Below are 19,188 nucleotides of genomic sequence, written 5' to 3'. Positions count from 1 at the left end.
TTGAAACAAAGGCCATCCATCCAATTTCGCAACTCTTCCTCTGTCTCCTTCGTCCCAACCCGCCGACCAGCCCCAGGCTTCACTTCCCACACTCCGAAGTATCTCCACTCGGTCTTCGAGAGCACTGACCCGTCCGTCCCGCAACACGCTCGACCTCGGCGAGGTACGATACCCAACTGCGCGCCATGGCGCCTCGCCAGAATCCCTCCTCCGACGTGGAGGAGCAGGCGCCCGAGGAAGAGATGGTCAAGCTGCAGTTCAATGAGACCTTGACTTGGCGGCCCGGAAAGCCCATCGGCAGCGACACCCTTCTCAAGAGGCTGGATCGCCTGGCCAAAGAACTCGCCGAATTGGAACAAGAGACCACAGACACCGATTCCCTTACCAAAGTCGCCAAGGAGGTTGCTTCACATCAACTCCTCGGTCACAAGGACAAGGGCGTCAGGGCATATACGGCCTGCTGTGTCGCCGACATCCTGCGTCTCTGTGCCCCGGACGCCCCTTTTACCCCGTCCCAATTGAAGGTCTGTCTTCTTCCTGGAAACCTTTAGACTGCTTATCAACTCAATCTCGATGCTGATGTCGACTCAGGACTTCTTCAACCTTACCGTCACGTCCATTATTCCCTCCCTGTTCGACCCCTCGAATCCTTACAATAACCAGCATAAATACGTCCTGCGCTCCCTCGCCGAGATCAAGAGCATTGTCCTGCTCCTCGATGTCGACGACAGCGAGAACCTTCTTAACCACCTCTTCTCCTCCATCTTTGACGGTGTCTCCAACCCCAAGTCGTCCTCAGCCGACCGCATCGCCAAGGATGTCGAGTATAGCATGCAGGAACTCCTGGGTGTGCTTGTCGAGGACGCCGCCAGCTTGCCGCCCTCCGTTGTCGATGTCATGATGGCCCAATTTCTGCGGGCTGCCGCGCCAGGTTCTGCCAGGGACCGCCATAATCACGTCCCAATTGACGAGAATCAGGCGACCCTCCTGGCCAAAGAGGAACCCGAGGCTTACCAGATGGTCAAGCATTTATGCCAAATGTACCCCGACAAGATGTCGCGATTTGTGAGCCAGTACTTCAGTGAAGTCATTGTCGATGCCGCCAATGCTTCGAGCCGGTCAGACCATAAGGACGATGCTGGCGACGAAGACGACGAGGAGGGCCCCTCCGGCCCGTCCGAGTCCGACCTGCGCGAGCTCAGAAAGGCCCATACCCTCATCCGCGAGATTTGGAAGGCTGCGCCCCAGATCTTGCAGAATGTCGTGTCCCACATCGATGCCGAATTGTCCGTCGACAACGTTCACGTGCGCCAGCTCGCTACCGAGACTCTGGGAGACATGATCTCGGGCATCGGCGCCGCGGGACCGCCCCCTCCTCCTGTCCTCGATCCCGCCGCGTATCCGCCGCCCAAGCTGGATGACGAAGACAAGACGGACGCTCCGGCGGCCAACATCCTGACCACCCCAATGTCGTCCGTCTCGTTCCCTCAGGCTTACAACGCCATCTTCCAGAACTTCCTCACCCGGCGCAACGACAAGGCCCCAGCCATCCGTGCTGCTTGGACCACCGCCGTCGGGTACATCTTGTCGACGTCGGCCGGCGGCATTGGCCTGGGCCGTGAGGACGAGACGGCTCTGATTCAAGGTCTCGGCGAGAAGCTTTCAGATAGCGACGAGAAGGTGCGCCTTGCTGCCGTCAAAGCCATCGAGTGCTTCACATTCCAGGATGTCGTCCTGAAGCTAGGTCCAAATGGCGGTGTCGGCAAGGAAGGCTCTGTCCTGTCCACCTTGGCAGATCGCTGCCGTGATAAGAAGCCTGCCGTGCGCGTGGCCGCCATGTCGCTGCTGGGTAAGCTATGGGGCGTTGCCACGGGCGAGCTGCTCGCCGGAAACGAGATTGTGGCGGCTGCCCTTGGCGCCATTCCCAGCCGCATTTACAACTCATTCTATGCCAACGACCTCGAGTTGAACGTGCTGTTGGATCGCGTCATCTACGAGTGTCTGATCCCTCTCTCATACCCGCCGCCACCAAAGAAGGCGGCCAAGAATGCCTCCGCCTCTAACGGCAACGGCCAGTCTCAGGGAGCCGCCGCTCTGGATCCCGATGCCTTGCGCGCCGAGAGAATCCTGCTCCTTGTCCGTTCGCTGGACGCAACGGGCAAGAAGGCCTTCTTTGCCATGCAGGCCCGGCAGCCTCAGTTCGCCCAGGTCGTTGAGACCTACCTCAAGCAGTGCGAACAGTTCAACGGCGGCGTCATGGATGAGAACGCCGCCAAGAAGACGTCAAATCTTAACAAGACAGCCGCCTACATCGCACAGTTCCTCCCAGATGGCGCCAAGGCGCAACAGGAGTTGTACCGCTTCGCGAAGATGAACGATCGGCGCAGCTACAACCTCATCCGCTTCATCATCGGTCCCGAGAACGATTTCAAAACGGTCCACAAGGCTCTTAAGGAGCTGATGAAGCGCATCCAGGCCTCCAAGGATCCCTCAGTCCGTGATACGCTTCTGCCACTCCTCTATCGCTCCGGCTGCCTCATGTTCAACCGCAGCCACCTCGCCACCATCATGGAGTACTCACGCACCGATAAGGACGGTATGGGCGCCGCCGCCCATGAGATCCTCAACGAAATCTCCCAGCGCAACCCGGATCTGTTCAAGACCCACATCGGCCAGCTCTGCAAGGATCTGGTTGACCAGGCGCCTACTCAGTCCAAAGAGAACGATCCCGCCGTCGTCGAAACCCTCAAGGCCTGCTCGGCTTATGCTCGCAAGTACCCGCGGGACGTGCCCTCTGACAAGGACTTTACACGTACCATGATCAATTGGGCGCTCTATGGCCGGCCCCCGCGCGCCGCCAAGTATGCTGTGAACATCCTTCTCGCCAACAAGGATAGCGACCAAAGCCGGGCCAGCGCGGCAGATCTGCTCAAGCAGATCCTGAAGGACTGGACCTACGGGTGCAAGGGCTTCCTCAACAAGCTGGCTGCCATCAGCCAACTCGAGCTGCTTGCTCCTCGCGTCACGGCCGACGCCGAGGACAAAATCCTCAACATGGCCGTGCAGCAAGTGCTCCTGGAGGTGCGCAAGGGGGCGACCAACATGGACCCCGACTGGGTGGGTGACGATGACGAGCCCGGTCTGGATGAGGAGTGCCAGGCCAAGGTCTTGGCCCTGAAGCTCCTCATCAACCGGCTCCGGAGCATGCAAGACATTGAGGAGGCTAAGGAGAAGGCCAAGCCAGTGTGGAAGCTGCTCATGAAGCTTATCCGGAACCAAGGAGAACTCACCAAGTCCGACGTCACGCCCAAGCACCACCGCGCGCGTCTGAGGCTGGCCGCGGCTCAGCTGATGCTGAAACTCTGCACGCAGAAGCATTTTGACGAGCTGCTCACAGCTGCCGACTTCGACTCCCTGGCTCTCACCACCCAGGATCCGGTTCAGGAGGTGCGCCACGGCTTCGTCAGGAAATTGCAGAAGTACCTTGCCGCCGGCAAGCTGCGTTCGCGCTTCTACACCATCATCTTCCTCATGGCCTTCGAACCCAACGCCGAATTCAAGCAGCGCACCGAGACATGGATCCGCTCGCGCGCGCGCCACTTCCAGGACAACAAGCAGCCCGTCCTCGAGGCCGCGATGCCGCGCCTCCTGTCGCTGCTGGCCCACCACCCCGACTACTCGGCCGAGCTGGACGAGCTGGTCGACCACGCCCGCTACCTGCTCTTCTACGTCAGCCTGGTGGCGACCGAGCAGAATCTCGGCTTGATCTACAAGTACGCCGAGCGCGTCAAGCAGACGCAGGACGCCCTGGATCCCACGAGCAACAAGCACCAGGTCCTGAGCGACCTGGCGCAGGCCGTCATCCGCAAGTGGCAGGAGAAGAAGAACTGGGCGTTCAACGCCTACTCGCAAAAGGTCGGGCTGCCGATGGGCCTGTACGCGGCGCTCAAGTCGCACGACGAAGCCCAGGCCATCGCCGAGAAGCAGCTTGTCCCGGACGGCATCGACGAGAAGCTCGACGAGCTGCTGCGCGCCATGGATCGCAAGAAGAAGCGCAAATCCACCGACGACCGCAGCGGCGGAGGCAGCGGCGAGCACGGCCAGCCGTCGACCAAGCGCGTCAAGGTCTCCCAGCCTTCAGGCGGCAAAGATGGAGCGTCATCATCCAAGCAGGCGAAGAGTGCTTCGGGCAGCAGCAAGAAATCCAGACCCAAAAAGTCCTCGTCCGACTCGAGATCCCCGTCCCCTGTCAGGCCCAGCAGGTCCAAGAAATCGTCTGCCGGTGAGTCTGAGGTCCCGCCCGAGGAACGCCGGCGCAGCTCCCGCTCGCGGCGGAGTCTTAACGCGTCCTACGTGGAGCGCGACTCGGAGGACGATGACGAGGAGATGCTGGAGGGGGTGGCGGAGTGGGAGTATGAGAATGGGGAGATTGAGAAGGATGGCGGGGATGAGGAGGAGGAGAGTGGGAGTGGTGAAGAGGAGGAGGAAGAGGAGGGGAATGAGGAGGAGAGGGATGATGATGGGGAGGAGCGAGAGGAAGAAGCACCCAAGTCGGCCAGGAAAGGGAAATCTGCCGCGGCCAAATCCGCCCCCGCGAAGACGACAAAGGGCAAAACCTCGACGCGAAGCTCGGCGGCGCGCAGCACCAGGAACGGTCGCAAATCTACAGCAAAGAATGATGATGATGACGGCGGCGACAACGACGAGTCGTCTAGTGAACTCTCCGAAATCGAAGTCGACGATAAGGACATCGAGATGCAGGACGCTGATAAGGCCGAGGACAACGACCAACAAGGAGAGGAAGAAGAGCAGCAAAAGCAATCTGATAAGGAGGAGGAAGAGGAACAAGAACCAGAAAATGATGACCAAGAGGAGGAACAAGAAGAAGAGGAAGAAAAGTCCCGCCCTTCGCGAGGAGGTAGGAATGCCAAAAAGGCCAAAGGCAAAGCCGCTGCTCCTGCTCCCGCTGCCAAGGGTAAGGCAGCGGCGACTAAGGGGAAGAAAGATAGTGCTGCTGCTGAGGAAAAGACGGAAGCTGGGAAGAAGGCGGTTGTGGTGGAGCGGCCGGCGAGGGCCACGAGGTCGTCGAGGAGGGGATGATTCCGTTGATGATGGGTACGGTTCGTTTGTGTTTGTCTGTGTGAGGAGCAAAGGAGGGGATGGAGGTATGGAGGTGGGATCTTCGTTGGAGTGAGTGAGTGAGTGAATGGATGGATAGATGGACGGTGGATGGATGAATGCCTTGCTTGTTTTGCTGGCTTTGTACGTATAAGCTGGCTGGTTTTCTCAGCCTGGGAGGTTTGGTTGCTGGATATTTACCTATTACTGTGTATTTGTCCGGCTTTGTTATGGGATGAGATGGGACAGACGAACTCGACTGTTCTGAGCCGAGCCGAGCTGGGAGGGATTCGGAGGAATTGGGAGGAGGAACTACCCTGATGCAGCAGGCATGTGATGAGCGTTGGGATGTATCTGTGCCTGTGTCTGTGTCCATGAGCGGTGGGACTGGGAAAGTTGATACTCGGTAATGTGTTTGCTGTATGGTCTTTTTTTATTATTCATATTGTTCATTGATCTGTCTTTTTGAAGGTGATGATGCTCTTGATACTCGAGCCAGGTGGTTGTGATGGGTACCCGTGTGCTTGTGGGATGAGGTCTGACAGACTAGGTAGGTACCTTAGGTACTTCGGATATATAAACACCTGTTTCCACATCTTCTGGTACATACGGCCATACCCACAAGAAAGCACGGGATCCCGTCCGCTCTCCCCTAGTTAAGCTTGTGAGGGCCCGAGTAGTAGTTGGGTCGGTGACGACCAGCGAATGCCGGGTGCTGTATGTTTTTGTTTATTTATTTCTATTTTTATCTCCTTTACTTTGCCTTCCCGAGGTGTCTTCTATGTCTTTTTCTTTCCTGTGTCAATCAAGTCAAGGTGCCAGACCTAGGTGAGTAAATCTTTCGCATGTCCTTCTTCAGATGATGTCTTGACTGGGAAGCTGCCTGGTGTTCAAGACTCACCTTCCTGACTCTACCTTCCATGTTGTCGTTCATGAGTCTCCAGAATATAAATACCCCCTGACCCCCTGACTCTGGTTTCGAATTCCCTTCACTTGCATCCATCAATCACGCGAAGCTTGACTATCAGCGTAGGGAAGCAGCGTAGAAAACAAACATAGCGAAAGCATCAAGCGTAGATTCTGACTACCTTTTGTCAGGAACCTACGTCATAATGGTCCTCCTCGAAACCCAATTGCTGACGCTGGGCGCTGTCAAGCAATCGGCCCTCACCACATACGGCCCGCCCGCACACCCACCTCAAAAGACGTCTCGTCTCAAGAACACCTACGACACACGTGCTTGCCTCGTGCCCCAACGGCAAGTCCTCGACCCACTACGCGTGCTGTCGCCTACTCTCTAGGTATGTTGTGTCTATACCGCATCGTGGATCCTCGTTGGAATCTCGCGCTGTTGGATGCCACCGCTGACCGTCCGTGATGTTGCTTGCAACGAGGGCTGGGCTACCTGCATTCTTCCATCCTCTCGTTCTTCTTTCCTCTTGTATCTATAATTACAGAGTATTACTACAACCCAGGACAATCTTACTTCGGAGATCTCTCGAACGGCTCCGGAGTAGTAGTAACTCAATAACTCAGATAGTCCTCGGCCGCGCTTGATCTCGAATGCCTGCAGTCTTGGGCTCTTGGTGTGTGTTGATGACGCTCAAGTGCAAGGATGGGCTATGTCTTACAATATTAATGTGTTTGACATTCACTGGTAGGTACCTTACCTAGGTAAAGAAAGACAAGAGCCAGGACACTCCCGAGAGAATAAAAAAAGCACCACACCCAACCCCAACAACCTACCTGACCTATCCACATGGAACCATCAACACACACACACACACACACACACACACACACCATCACCATGGAACACCAACATCAGGACCAACGCCATACCTAACTTACTGCCTACTTGGTTATCCTTGCGGACTAGGTATCACTTCCACCATGAACCACACCCCAACAACACCAAGCAAAAACCTTCAACCAACCCTTGACTCGCCCAACAGATAGATAGAATCAAGAATCAAGAATCAAGAATCAACAGAGAAGAAGATGGATATGAATATGAAGACGGAGAAGCATATAAGGCTAGAAGAAGACAAAGAAAAGCCAGAAAGCTCAAATACAGAAGAACCAAATCCAAAAGACAAGAAAAAGAAAGGGAAAAAACTGATGATGATGATGGTATGGTGATGATGATGACCTGACCCCGTACGTAAAAACCTTCTCCCGTCTCCTGACACCCAACCCTAAGTACACAAAACAAAAGAAAAAAGAAAAGCGAGAGGAACATATGTTCAATAAATAACAACAAAAAAGGTCAACCAGCCACTTGCTCAATCAACTCAATCGATAAATAGATCGATCGATCAAACAAATCCACCCCCTACGGGTCTCCCATCTTCTTTGGTTGGGTCTTCAACAACCCAACCTCAGTTTCCTCCTCATCTTCCTGATCCATCCATCCATCAGGGTCTTCTTCCTTCCCTTCTTTCCTTCCATCCATGTATATGTAGTCTTTCCCATCCATCCATCCATCCCGTGTACCATCCATCAAATCCATCTTGTATCCCATGATCCAACCCAACCCAACCCAACCCAATCCATCATCCTTTTCCTGTTCGTTCAGAGGTAAGGTAGGTAACATCGTTGTTGTTGTTGTTGTCGTCGTCGTAGTCGCTGTTTTGCATGTCATGTTTTTTCTTTTTACTTATATGGTGGTCACGGAAGTCCTTTTTATTCTTGATTGTGTACGAATGCGGATTTCGGTACGGTGCTGCAGTGTCAACGGGCAAGCCATTCCTCGTGCTTTATCCCTGACATTTTGCATACACCACTCCACATGTAAGTATGTATGTGTGTGCCTAGGTATGCTCCCTCCAGAGGCTCGAGAGACGACTCATAGCTCGCGTTGAATCGGCGTTTTGGTTTCAAGAGAGGGGGAGCCAGCACGAGTTGTTGGATGGGCAAGCCTGCAGCACCCTTGTGTCTCGGTAGAGAAGACCCGCCGGTACGGAGATGGATGAAGACCCCTTTGGATATCCAGGGGTACCCGAGTCTAAGTCGCGGTCGACACAACTCCAACAAGGTAACTATGACTGCTCTCGACAGAACGAGGATGAGCAAGCTCAAAGGAAACCAGACTCGGCCAAGACTCTAATCAAAGAAAACATGTATCAGCATATGCTCCTCTTCGCATGGAAGAACGATGAAAGTACTCACCGAACAATCTTCTCATCCTCCCTCTCCCTCGGCTCGATCTGCAGACTCTTCTCATACATCTCGTGCACGTCGCCTGCCGCCTGCATGTTGCTCAGGATATAATCCTGCAGCTCGGGCACGGGCTGCAACGAGTAGGCCACGTTCTGGTACTGCTGGATGTCGCGAATCACCTCGGCCGTCTTGGCGCGTTTGGCAAAGTTGATGAGGTTGGTCTTCTTGATGACCGACGGGATACCGTCCTCGATGAAGGTCAGGTCCGTGAGGTAGACACCTGAGTTTTGGTCAGCGTTTACAGGACTCCAACAACATAGACGTAAAAGAGGGGCGGGCACAAAACTCACCAAAGAAAGGAATGCACGGCGGGTTCGCCGCGTGCAGCGCCTCGCGGTACTCGCCAAAGTTCTTGGTGCTAGCCATGAGCTTGCGCATGACCTCGAGGGTAGACGAAGTGCGCTGGGGCACCTGATCCCATGTCCGCTTGAGGCGGGCGATGGGCGCAGTTCCGAGGGCCGAGATGATGGAGGTGAGCGTTGAGAAGTTGTTGAGCATGCGGCATTTCTACATCACCAGTCAGTACCACACCGAGCAAAAGGATTTTCAAGATCACAAAACAGGGGAAGAAAACGTACATCCGCAACCGCCACGAAATGCCGAATCACCACCACGCGCTTCCTCACATCTGTCTGCGACAAGATCATCTCGGCCACCCAGTTCGTCATCTGATTCGAGTGCAAGATCAAGGCCTTCACGTTCGGCGCCGGCTCGGGCTCGCCCTCGGCCACCTTCTTCTGCCACGTCTTGTTGAGGCACTCGGTCGACTTGATCTTGGCATACAGCCGCGACTCGATGATGGTGAGCTGGCGCGCAAACTCCACCACGTCGATGTCCAAGAACTTGAGCTTCTTCATGCTCTTAGGCATGATAGGTGGCGGGGCGTTCTGGTTGACCGTCTGGATCATGCGGCGGGCGCTGAGGTCCTTGCCGTTCATGCGCTGTTCCACAATTGCAAGCAGCGGGCCCGCGCCAGGCGTGTCGGCCGTTTTGACGGCGTCCTTAACAAAGTTGTAGATGTCGCGGATGAGAGCGCGGGTTTCTTCGGTGTTCTCCTCCATCCAGAACGAGTCGACCCAGCTCTTAAGGATGTTGACGACACGGAACCGGATGGGCTTGAGCTTCTTGTCGCGCCAGAGCTCGTAGTCGGACTGCGACAAGCCTTCTGGCGGCTGGACGGTGAAGCGCTTGACGAGCAGCTCGAAGAGTTCGCGAGCGGTCGTGAAGGAACGGTAGGTGAGGAGGAAGGTGTTGTTGAAGTTGGCGTCGAGCTTGTCGTGGCGCGTGAGCTGCTCTACCAGGGCGATGAGCGAACCGCCCTTGACGGCCGGAGGAGTGACCTTGAGATCCCATGACAGCTCGTGTTCATGATCCAACTTGAGGAAGTCGGGAATGTCTTCGACGACCGGCGGCGGCGGCGGCTCGACATCCTCGCCGAAGAAGCGCTTCATCTTAGAAGGATCGCCCTTGCGGAAGTTAGTCGGCAAAGCGGCCGCTGTCGTCTCACCATCAGTGAAGGACTGCGACATAGGCAACCCTGGGCGCAGCAGATTGCGAGAATCGGTCCGCTGGTGCAAGCGGTCGTATGGCAGCGTGTCTTCCCTCCTCAGACCCGGAGGTGATGCCAGCTCCTCGCGCATTTGCGTCTCCTGTTGCTGGATAACCATCGCGACCTGTTCCGACAGCAACTGCAGCGAGAAGCCGATATGGGACGAGTTCGTCTCGAGAGCACGGGCGCATTGGCGGACATACTCGAGGCGCTCCTCGAGGGCCTGGCCACGAATCTCGGACCACTCATCAGCCAGAGGACCTGCCACGGCCTGGCAGCCGAGAAGCAGGTCCGAGATGTTATCATAAAGGCTCTGCTTGTTAGTGCTAAAGTCGGTGAGCTGGGGAGTCTGGAAGCTGTTGCCGAGGAGCGACAAGTCGATAGACTCGATCATGGCAATCCACGGCTTGAACATGTCGAGGACCTTGCTGCCCGCGTTGCACACGTTATTACCGATGATCTCATGCTTGTAGGCCGTGACCAGTTTGTCGGTAATGACGAGGTTCTTCTCGAGCTCCCGGATGCTCGAAACAAGCATGCGCTTGAGCTCATCCAGGCGCTCAAGCAGCTTCCCGTCGAGAATGGCCGAGGGCTCGCTCGCCGCCTCGTCGTCGTCGAGGAAGTTGGCGGCGATGGGGTCGCGGGGCGTCAAGCCATTGTTCTGCCAGCTGCCGCCCGACGTCGAGCCGATGACGAAACCTGGGAAGAGACGGGGGATCTCCTCGCCGCGCTGCTGGCGCGCAACCTCGACGTAGCTGAAGACGCCCAACAGGACGCCGTCGGCCTCTTGCAAGCACTTCTGGACCGACTCGGCATTGGGCCAATCGGCGGCGGCAATGTGCGATGAGATGACGAGCTTGGAGAACTTGGACATCATATCGCGGAAGTGAGGGTAGAGGGCCTTGTTGGCCGAGATGATGGACGGCTGACCCGAATGGTTGTCAGTGGTGCCGGACCCGGCAGCGAGGAGCAAGCGGAGGTGGTCCGAGATATCCTCGGCGCGTGCCACGTATTCTGCCCGGTTGCCGTTCTCGATGGCCTGGCGGTAGCGGTCGACAGCTCGCTTCATGTTGGAGACGAGACGGCTCCAGGTCAGCGGTGGAGTAGCACCGTCGTCGAAGAAGGATCGCGGGATGGTGGCGGCGGCCGGAAGGTTGAAGCCGGCGCTGGTGAAGGAGGTGGCTGAGGTCATCATAGGAGCTTGCATGAGGCCGTTTTGCAGCGTGTCGCCGCGTGACCGGTTTGCGGTGGCACGGCCGTTCATAGAATCCATAGAAGTGGACGGGGAGAGACCATCCCGGACGCTGGGCCGGCGACTACCGCTCCTGGCGCCACGCGACGCACCTCCAATATTCTCCTCCACCTCGGACGAGTTAATGTCAGATTCGCTTTCTTCCTCACGGGTTATGCCCCGTGCGATCATCTCGGCCGGTGGCCTCGTCCGGTCTGGGATGCTAACGTTCATGCGGTCGCGGGGTCCCGTCTCGCCAAGAGATGTCGGAGATTCGAGCGGCAGCTCCATGCTGCTCTCGCCGGTCATGGTGTTGTAGTAGAAGAGGCGGCCATCGGCGGTGGCCTGGGGAATCCAAAAGTCGGCTCTCGACCGGTCGGGGTCGGTGTCTTGGAGGGGCAGGCCTTCGCCATCGTCATGGTCGGAGAGGTCGTCCTCGTCGATGCCATCGTCGTAGGCATCCTGGTCTTCGTTCTCCTCATCTACACGGTCCCCATAGCCACCATCCTCCAAGTCCTGTAGCTCCTCGGGGGCCGTGATGATCTGGCAGTAGTTACTCGGAAACCAGCCGCGCACGCCGTTGATAACGCCGTCCCACCAACCACTCTCGAGACGGGTGATGACCTGGATGATGTCGCCTTCGTGGAAGCTCAGGCTTGTCCTGTCGTCTGCCTCGTAGTCGTAGAGGGCGCGCACGTACATGGTGCCCGGAGGGGCGGTTCCGACGATTCCGTCCATGATGGAAGAAGTAGTATTGGTGTTCTTTCCTGCTCCCGTCAGGTATAGCGAGTAAGAGCCGCCGAGGCGGGTAGAGGCGTCGGACGACGCTGTCGAGTCGACCGAGTCGCCTTGGTGGCGGACGTGGCTTTGTTGCCTTGTTCGAGATTTCGAGTTGGAATTGGAAGAAGCGGACGATGTATTCTCACCCTGATATGCCGGTACAGGTGATTGTACTATGAGCATGTTGAGGTCGTCGTGGGGGGCATGGGTAGAGGCAGGCGGACCGGGTGGGCGAGTCGCCGCCGACCTTGAACTTTTTCAACCTTGCGGATCGCTTTCTGGGTTGGCCGTTTTCGCCTTCGTGCAGCCTACAAAGGACGAGTCGGGTAACCGAGGGGCGTGGTGGAAAGGGCCGTCGGCGACGCGAATGGCACCGACTTCACCGAGGGGTTGGACCCAAATGGCCGGGACCGCGCGATGCCCGGCCGAGACGACGAGGTGTCGCAGGAGTCGGCGTCGTGGGGGTGGCCAGGGAAGAATCCTTGCGGGGCAAGGAAAAAGACGCGCGACGTATGATGTGGCTGGTGGGATGGAGGGGAGAGATAGATATCGACGTGTTGGACAAGAATGAGGGGGGAGAGCGTCGGTGCAATTCGCCCAATTTGTGATGTCTCCAGCAGAAAGGGGAGGGGGGCCCCGATGGGGGACGCTGGATTAGGATCAAGGTGAGACCCGCCCAGTGTTGATGGCGAACGAGACGGTGTGTCAGATCCACGGGTACCTGACCATGTTCCGGCGCTTGGGAGGTATCTTGCTATCTTTCCCCGCCGAGCAGCCGCGTCGATGGAGATTCGCTCCCTGCGCGAATCGCACGATGAGGAGGAGATTCTTTGTTGCTGTTGTTGTTGCCGGGTGCCTGATGTCCGTAGGACCGAGGTGTTGGTCCGACGAAAGGAGGGAGGTCGAAGAAGACGGGGATCCGGGATCTTTGGTACTGTACCGTATGGCCAGGAGCTGTACTGTAGGAGTACCCTGAGCACTTCACAGCATAAAAGAAAGACCGAATCCTGCGAGGGACCTGATGGACGGGACCAGCTGCGGCAGCTCCAGAGATATGAGATGCAAGCGGTGCACCTCGTTGGCTACAGCCTGCTCTTGGGCTTCTTGGAGAGCGGGGAGGGCAGGGAACCGGATGGTTGTCTCGAAGCCGAACCGCATGTGAGTTGAGAACAGACAGGACAAGACGACAAGACAAGGCAGGAAAAGAAGCAGCAGAATCGAATCCCAGAGACCTAGTTCCCGCCCGAGGGGGAAGGCGGGGCGGTTGTACAGCACTGTGTCCAACACAGTGCGGATGATAGAGTACCTATGGCGTCCCCTTGCCCCTGAGCTGGATGTTGGTGATCCAAAATCACTTCTCTTACAGGAACTCAACAGAACCAAGGAGCATAAGGAACACATCACTTTTACTTTAAAGTATTGCAAACGACAGACGATGCATCATAAATTCTACAATACGTTTTAGGATCTAGAGTTCAGACCTATTTTTTTTTCTGTTGATCTGCTCTCTGGCCTAGGCGCAAGCTCCTCCGTACAAGGATCCATGATGAAGTACCTAGGTCCCTCCATCGACATCCACAAAATCCACGATGCAACAGGTCCGAAACTGGAACAATCCATGATGCCTTGTGCGGTCCTGGAGCATAAAGGCCCATCCAGCCAGCGTCCCAGTTCCAAGCTCGGACCCACACAGTGTGCAGAATCTTCCCGCAGTGCTCAGGCCACGAGTCTTGGCTCCATCTCTCTTCCTTCCCCCCTTTTTTACCCTTTTGGGGTCCAGAACTGGGCCTAAACTGGGGAAAGCTCTCTCGGTTCTGTCCCGCAGCGTTGCAAGAGCCCTGCGGCCTGCACGGAGAATGCTTCCGATGCGGAAGGCGATTGCACCTCAGTCTTCTGGAACATGCAGAACCCACCTCCATCATCAGAAGAAAGTATGGATGCCATGCCGGCTGGGATATTCTTGGAAGAAGGCAATTCCTTTATGGCATCCGGGACCAAGACCTCCATGAGACATGAAAACTATCCAAGCCCTCGGTACCAGGTAGCGTATGTAGGCAAACCACTCTCGCCATCCTGATCGTCCTAGTAATCTCTCAGTAGCGTGAACAATCCTTCAAGGTCCCATCCCATACGTATGCACCTGAGGTACATACGTCCTGAGCTTAGAGACCGATACCGATTCCTCGATCCTAGTTCCCCATAAAGTATCTTACTGACTGGCCTAGGTCCCTATCACTTCCTAGTACTCTGCGATGTACAAGTACATATATACCTTATATATGTATACTTATATACATGGGAGAGCTGGCAGCTGCCGTGCCCCTCCCCCGCGATCTGGTCTGATCTGACCTGGTTAACTTCCCCTCCCCGAGCAGCCCCGTCATTGTGGAACTTGACCTCTACCATCTCCCTGGTCGGTTGGGTCATATAGTCAAGTGCTGTACCCAGGACCATCTGAACTCAAGGGAGGGGAGACGAGGTGAGACAAACACGCCGTCAAGCAGCCGGCACTCGGAAGAGTTCCGTCTCCAGCTTCATCCCGTCTTCGACATCAACGTGGAGCTATCTCATCCGTTTCGACAAGCACCGCCAGACATATCAGACAAGCCACACCTGTGCAAGACACCACCATGGCGATGAGTTCACCCCCTAGGCTCCTGCTTGTCCTACTCCGTAGTTCCCACTGAGGGATCACCTCTTCTCGGAGAATGCCTTGAATAGTCAGGCCATCTCCAACCCAGCATTCTGAATCTTGTGTCTTACTACACTGAGCATGGCGTGGGTTGTCGTTTCGAATAAGTCCTTCCACTTAGTAAGTCCCTCCAATGCCCAGACGTAACGTCCAGCCCCAGCGATAAGCCTCACACCTGCCATTCTGGGCGACCGACGCCTCTTGTAACGCTCATAACAATGATCCTAAGTGTGGCGCAGCCAGATCGCCTCTCACAGTAACTTTGAAGCGATGGCGTCATAGGTACTCCTGACCAACGTCGGTCGAGAGTTTACTATGTAGGTACCTAGTGGAATGGGGGGTTGAATTTGGAGTGAGAAGGGAAGGGGTTGGCTGGATTATGTCAGAGGAGGGAATGTGGATGTGAGTGAAGGTTGTGTGTGTGATTATGACATCGAGGATGATGTAAGTCAACATTCATCCATGACCATTTCAGCGTGACGATCAAAAATGGAACCGGAAAAAAGTAAACAAAGCCAAAAACACAAAAAGCTCATCCCCATCCTTACTCCCGCGCCGGCCGAGTAGAGGTGGAATGGTTACGAAAAACTCCTCTGTGGTTTCTACTCCGACATGACTGGGGGTCGAACCCCAAACGTTTTCGATTTACGACGTGGGCGTGCCTGGCGAATCTAGATGCCTCCTCTCAATACCGCTCGACCACATTCAGTGTGTATGTGGCCATTGGGAGGAGACGGTTGATGGTCATCAATGCGGGCGAAACATACATACCTGCTGCCAGTTGCCAGCGGGTGGAAGGAGGAGGTACTGAATTCTCAGCTGGACATTACGGTCATCCGGACAAACCCAACGGCTCGCGGGCCAGGTCATGGATGCAGGTCTCATTGACTTCTTTCCAGAAGGTGAAGGTGAGTCGGTATGAGGGAAACGGGTGAACCAACGTTGAGCGAAGACAAGGTGGAAGGCAGAGGTAGGCTCCTCTACCTCACTGAGTTCGTTCACCCAGCCCTGGATGAGCCCCAGATCCCAACGGTAGTACATACATACGCGTATCCTTCTGGTTGGTGACGGTATGTCATTCCTCCAACCTAACATGTTCAACGCCTTTCTGTCAGGCAGTCACCGAATGCCCAACTCGCCGTTCATCCCCTCGGGCACGTAGTTTGAGGGGTCACCGACGACCGCAGATGACGCCGGCCTCCCAGCGGTGCCATCCCCCGAGCACGTGGCTTGACGAGAGACTGTCCAGCAGGAAGACAATCCACTGCGCCGGGATGTGTGTAAGTCATCTCATTCAACCACGTTTCCGGCCCACGAGGGGAGGATGGAGATGAAGCAACCAACCAGCCGAGTGGTAGGGACAGATTTGAGCAAGACCATGGAGAGGGAGATTGAGGGCGTATGCAGAAGAAAGATCATGTGAGGAACGAGGGGAATTTCTCAATCCCGTCAACTGGACCGGGCCAAGGTATCATCACCGTGATGCAGGATAACGACGCCTGCCGCCGTAAGCGCAGAACATGGCGGTGGAAATAATCATTCTGACTTGATCACCAAGGCATGGGAATGCAGGACATAGCGTTGGGCACCATCACGGAGAAGAACAACCCCTCCCTTTGTTTACACTCCCCTGTCCTATCTGGTGGAAGTAAGCAGCAGCAGCAGCAGCAGGAGGAGGAGGAGGAGGAGGAGGAGGAGGGAGGGGGGAGGGGCCAAAGCATACACCTCCTCCTCACCCTCATCCAATCCTGACAGACAGCAAGTATGTACCTTAAACATGTATGTACATCATCACGTAATAACCCGGTCATGTGCCTGCCTCTCTTCACCTTCCTCACCAACCCTTCCCAGCTCTTCGCGCGTCCGTCATATCGTCAAAACTCCAACCACATCTCTCCACGCAGTCTGAACGAAGTATCTAACCACAAGCCACGAGATCCAACCCTGCCGTGCCGGGGACGACCGGAGCAACGACACCGGCAGCGAGCTGGGGTAGTTACGCGGGGCTCTCCTCCCCTCCATGCCATGCTGCGTAGGTTAGGTAGGTAAGGTAGGTAGGTACCAACCAGGCGGCGGCACCGGGCCGGCAGAGCGCCGGGAAAACAAGGTGTGTAGGGATGTATGCACATTCATACATGCCTCCCGTACCTGACGTACCTTACCTACCCCGCCGCATGCCGCCGGGCCGCTTCCGCCCCTCCTCCACGTCCGTGACAGCTAACTACCTGACCTAGCCGACCTACGGCTCGGAGGGGTCGGGTGAAGTAACATACTTCAGGTATGTACATACGTTCCCGGTCGTACTTACGGTAGGTCAGACATGAAGAAGGGTGTGGCCTCAACAACATCATCAACAACAACGTCCATGACAACAACAAAAATGTCCAGCATAATGCTATACTACACTAGCATACGCTGTCAGTATTAGTGTCAACCACGACAATGAACAACACACAGACTAAAAGGCATGGCCGGGGGGAGGGCATGTCGTCCTCGTGACCGGCGCCTCATTTCCCGTTCCTCCCCGCACACCGCCCGGACCCGGGGACGTGTCAGCTCAATAATAACAGAGCCCAAACTACTGGTACCGGGTGAGCTTTGGAGTAGTAAGCAATACTTCTGGATGGAAGAGACATGTGCTTTGGGCAAGTGGTTTGAGGGCTTCTCACATACCTACGTCGTTGTTCTATTACCGCAGGGCGGGTAACTCCGCAACTGATGGATATTGATATGTAGACAGACACCAATACACCAACTAGCCAGCTTCGGTACACCGTAGATGCTCTGTACATCCAGACATGATCTCACTTACACTGGGCCGTCCACCTTGTATGCCCGCCAGGACGGTATGTAGCTATGGATGTATGTACATACCACATCAACAGGCAGGCGGATAGTGGCATCCCCGTCCACCATCCAATTTCTACATACAACTTTACGGTCCTACCTTGGGGTCGGTGTACACCTCAGACATCATGGACACCGTGATGTCCAATCTGCCATCCATACATCCACCCAAAACACCATATCAACGCAGTACTGTAGTAGTTAGCGTAGTGACCTACCTAGTCCATATCAACCAACCCAAAAGCCCTCCCCCCGGCCATCAACAGGGCACCACGTGTCCCGGCAATGCTCCCCCGGTTCCGTCCCTTCGTGGTCCTGGCAAAAAAACACCATCTGGAGACGACCATAGATCAGATCGGGACAGAGATCGTGGGGACCATCCTCGACAGCAAGGCAACGTTAGGTTGTTTTGGGACAAGTGAAAGCCCAAAATCAAAAGACAGGTCAGGTCCTTCCTTGACCGCCCCCCCGCCTTGCCGCCTCGTCGCCGCCGCAGCTGCTGCCACTACCAGTGCCGGTGCCGGTGCCGGACTGAACCCCTCCTCCTCCTTCTCCTCCACCGTGTTGATGAGAGATAAGCTGGCCCGGCCAATTGGTACCTGACTATGAATCGGGACGGGAGCGGAAATCACAGCCCAAGAGGAGACGAGACGAGACAAGATATGTCAGGCATCGTGGCGGCGGGGTAAGTAGGTGGTGGGATGTCGCCAACGAGCAAGAAAGTAACGTTAGGCAAAGCAAGTCAGCAAGCGACCTTGAACAACACAAACCCCTCCATACCCAAGTATCGGCCGGCAGAAAAGCGGCGGCGCCGGCAATCCGTGTGTTGCTTGCATGATGGTATACTTAGTGGTGTTGCGTTGCATGCGCCGCCCCTCTCACCGCTCACCGCCCACCGCATCGATCTTTTGTCTTCGTCTCTCTCTCTCCCCACACTTCCGCAAGGAAGTGAGTTAGTTCACTTCTCCTTCGAGGATGTTTGGGATCCCAATCCAAGGGAAACGGACGGAAGAATCGGCGGGCGGAAGAGCGGGCGGCGGGAATCACTTGCATTGACGAGCATGCGTGGTGCTCGAAGCCGGGGGTGGAAGAACAAGAAGCGGACGAATCCTTCGACCCTGTCCGTCGCCGACCGCCTTGTCGGGGTGGAGCCACTCCGGACGCAGGACCCGACCCCCGGCCTTGGGTCCTGGCCGAGAATGGCAAAGAAAGTCAAAAGAACAACACGAAAAACGGACGGGCCGGACGGAGACAGGCGGCGGCGGCAACAGCGGCAGCGGGCGGCGCGAGGCAAGGCGAAAAGCCTTGCGGGGTGGGCCTGCTGATCTTGTGGGCTGGAAAGCAAGGCGCGTGGAAGCTGTGCCTATTTTGGGTCCTCCGCCTTTTTTTTCTGGAGTGTTTTGGCGGGGTGGAGGGGGAGGGGCGGTGAGGATTTTTTTGTGTTGGTTTTGGATCGCTGTGGTCTGGACATTGGTTGTTGCTTTTTTTCCCGCTTTCTGTTCGCGGCGCGCTGGGACCTTGGCGTTAGCCTTCTCCGGCGCGAGCGACGTCGACGCTGCACACCCAAGAAAACCACAACCAGTTCCCAGAAGGAGTGAAAGCTGCGAGTCATCTTCTGCCACAACACCACCATCACGGCATTGACAACACAGCCATCAACAGTCATGTCGTTGCCCCGCGATGACACGACGAGCCCTTGAACGGGGTTGCCGTTGCCCAGAGAGATCCCATCGAGATCTGGAAGCGGCA

General features: G+C 56.1%; 6 protein-coding genes across 6 annotated transcripts; 3 read left to right on the top strand and 3 right to left on the bottom strand.

The window, feature by feature from the left end:
- Positions 1 to 185: 185 nt before the first annotated feature.
- VTJ04DRAFT_3799 (uncharacterized protein) lies at positions 186 to 5,100 on the top strand (the record flags this gene model as incomplete). The annotated part of the gene is made up of 2 exons (XM_069361738.1): positions 186 to 524; positions 592 to 5,100. 2 exons carry the CDS (start codon positions 186 to 188, stop codon positions 5,098 to 5,100), a joined length of 4,848 nt encoding a protein of 1,615 aa, XP_069222320.1.
- Positions 5,101 to 7,453: 2,353 nt separating this feature from the next.
- Positions 7,454 to 7,762, bottom strand: VTJ04DRAFT_3798 (uncharacterized protein; the record flags this gene model as incomplete). Its single annotated transcript, XM_069361737.1, has 1 exon — positions 7,454 to 7,762. One exon carries the CDS (start codon positions 7,760 to 7,762, stop codon positions 7,454 to 7,456), a length of 309 nt encoding a protein of 102 aa, XP_069222319.1.
- Positions 7,763 to 8,195: 433 nt separating this feature from the next.
- Positions 8,196 to 12,083, bottom strand: VTJ04DRAFT_3797 (uncharacterized protein; the record flags this gene model as incomplete). Its single annotated transcript, XM_069361736.1, has 4 exons — positions 8,196 to 8,223; positions 8,290 to 8,560; positions 8,631 to 8,847; positions 8,919 to 12,083. 4 exons carry the CDS (start codon positions 12,081 to 12,083, stop codon positions 8,196 to 8,198), a joined length of 3,681 nt encoding a protein of 1,226 aa, XP_069222318.1.
- A 125-nt stretch (positions 12,084 to 12,208) lies between these two features.
- VTJ04DRAFT_3796 (uncharacterized protein) lies at positions 12,209 to 13,058 on the bottom strand (the record flags this gene model as incomplete). The annotated part of the gene is made up of 2 exons (XM_069361735.1): positions 12,209 to 12,854; positions 12,919 to 13,058. The coding sequence occupies 2 exons, from the start codon at positions 13,056 to 13,058 to the stop codon at positions 12,209 to 12,211; spliced, it is 786 nt and encodes a 261-aa protein (XP_069222317.1).
- Positions 13,059 to 16,074: 3,016 nt separating this feature from the next.
- VTJ04DRAFT_3795 (uncharacterized protein) lies at positions 16,075 to 16,344 on the top strand (the record flags this gene model as incomplete). Its single annotated transcript, XM_069361734.1, has 2 exons — positions 16,075 to 16,099; positions 16,151 to 16,344. The coding sequence occupies 2 exons, from the start codon at positions 16,075 to 16,077 to the stop codon at positions 16,342 to 16,344; spliced, it is 219 nt and encodes a 72-aa protein (XP_069222316.1).
- Positions 16,345 to 17,724: 1,380 nt separating this feature from the next.
- On the top strand, positions 17,725 to 18,042 carry VTJ04DRAFT_3794 (uncharacterized protein; the record flags this gene model as incomplete). Its single annotated transcript, XM_069361733.1, has 1 exon — positions 17,725 to 18,042. The coding sequence occupies one exon, from the start codon at positions 17,725 to 17,727 to the stop codon at positions 18,040 to 18,042; it is 318 nt and encodes a 105-aa protein (XP_069222315.1).
- Positions 18,043 to 19,188: the final 1,146 nt, after the last annotated feature.

The sequence above is a fragment of the Mycothermus thermophilus genome (genome assembly GCF_041956435.1).
Source record: "Mycothermus thermophilus strain CBS 625.91 unplaced genomic scaffold VTJ04scaffold_2, whole genome shotgun sequence".
In the NCBI taxonomy this organism is placed as follows: Eukaryota; Fungi; Ascomycota; class Sordariomycetes; order Sordariales; family Chaetomiaceae; genus Mycothermus; species Mycothermus thermophilus.
The sequence above is the reverse complement of the archived record's forward strand: the minus strand, read 5'-3'. Positions and strand labels throughout refer to the sequence as shown.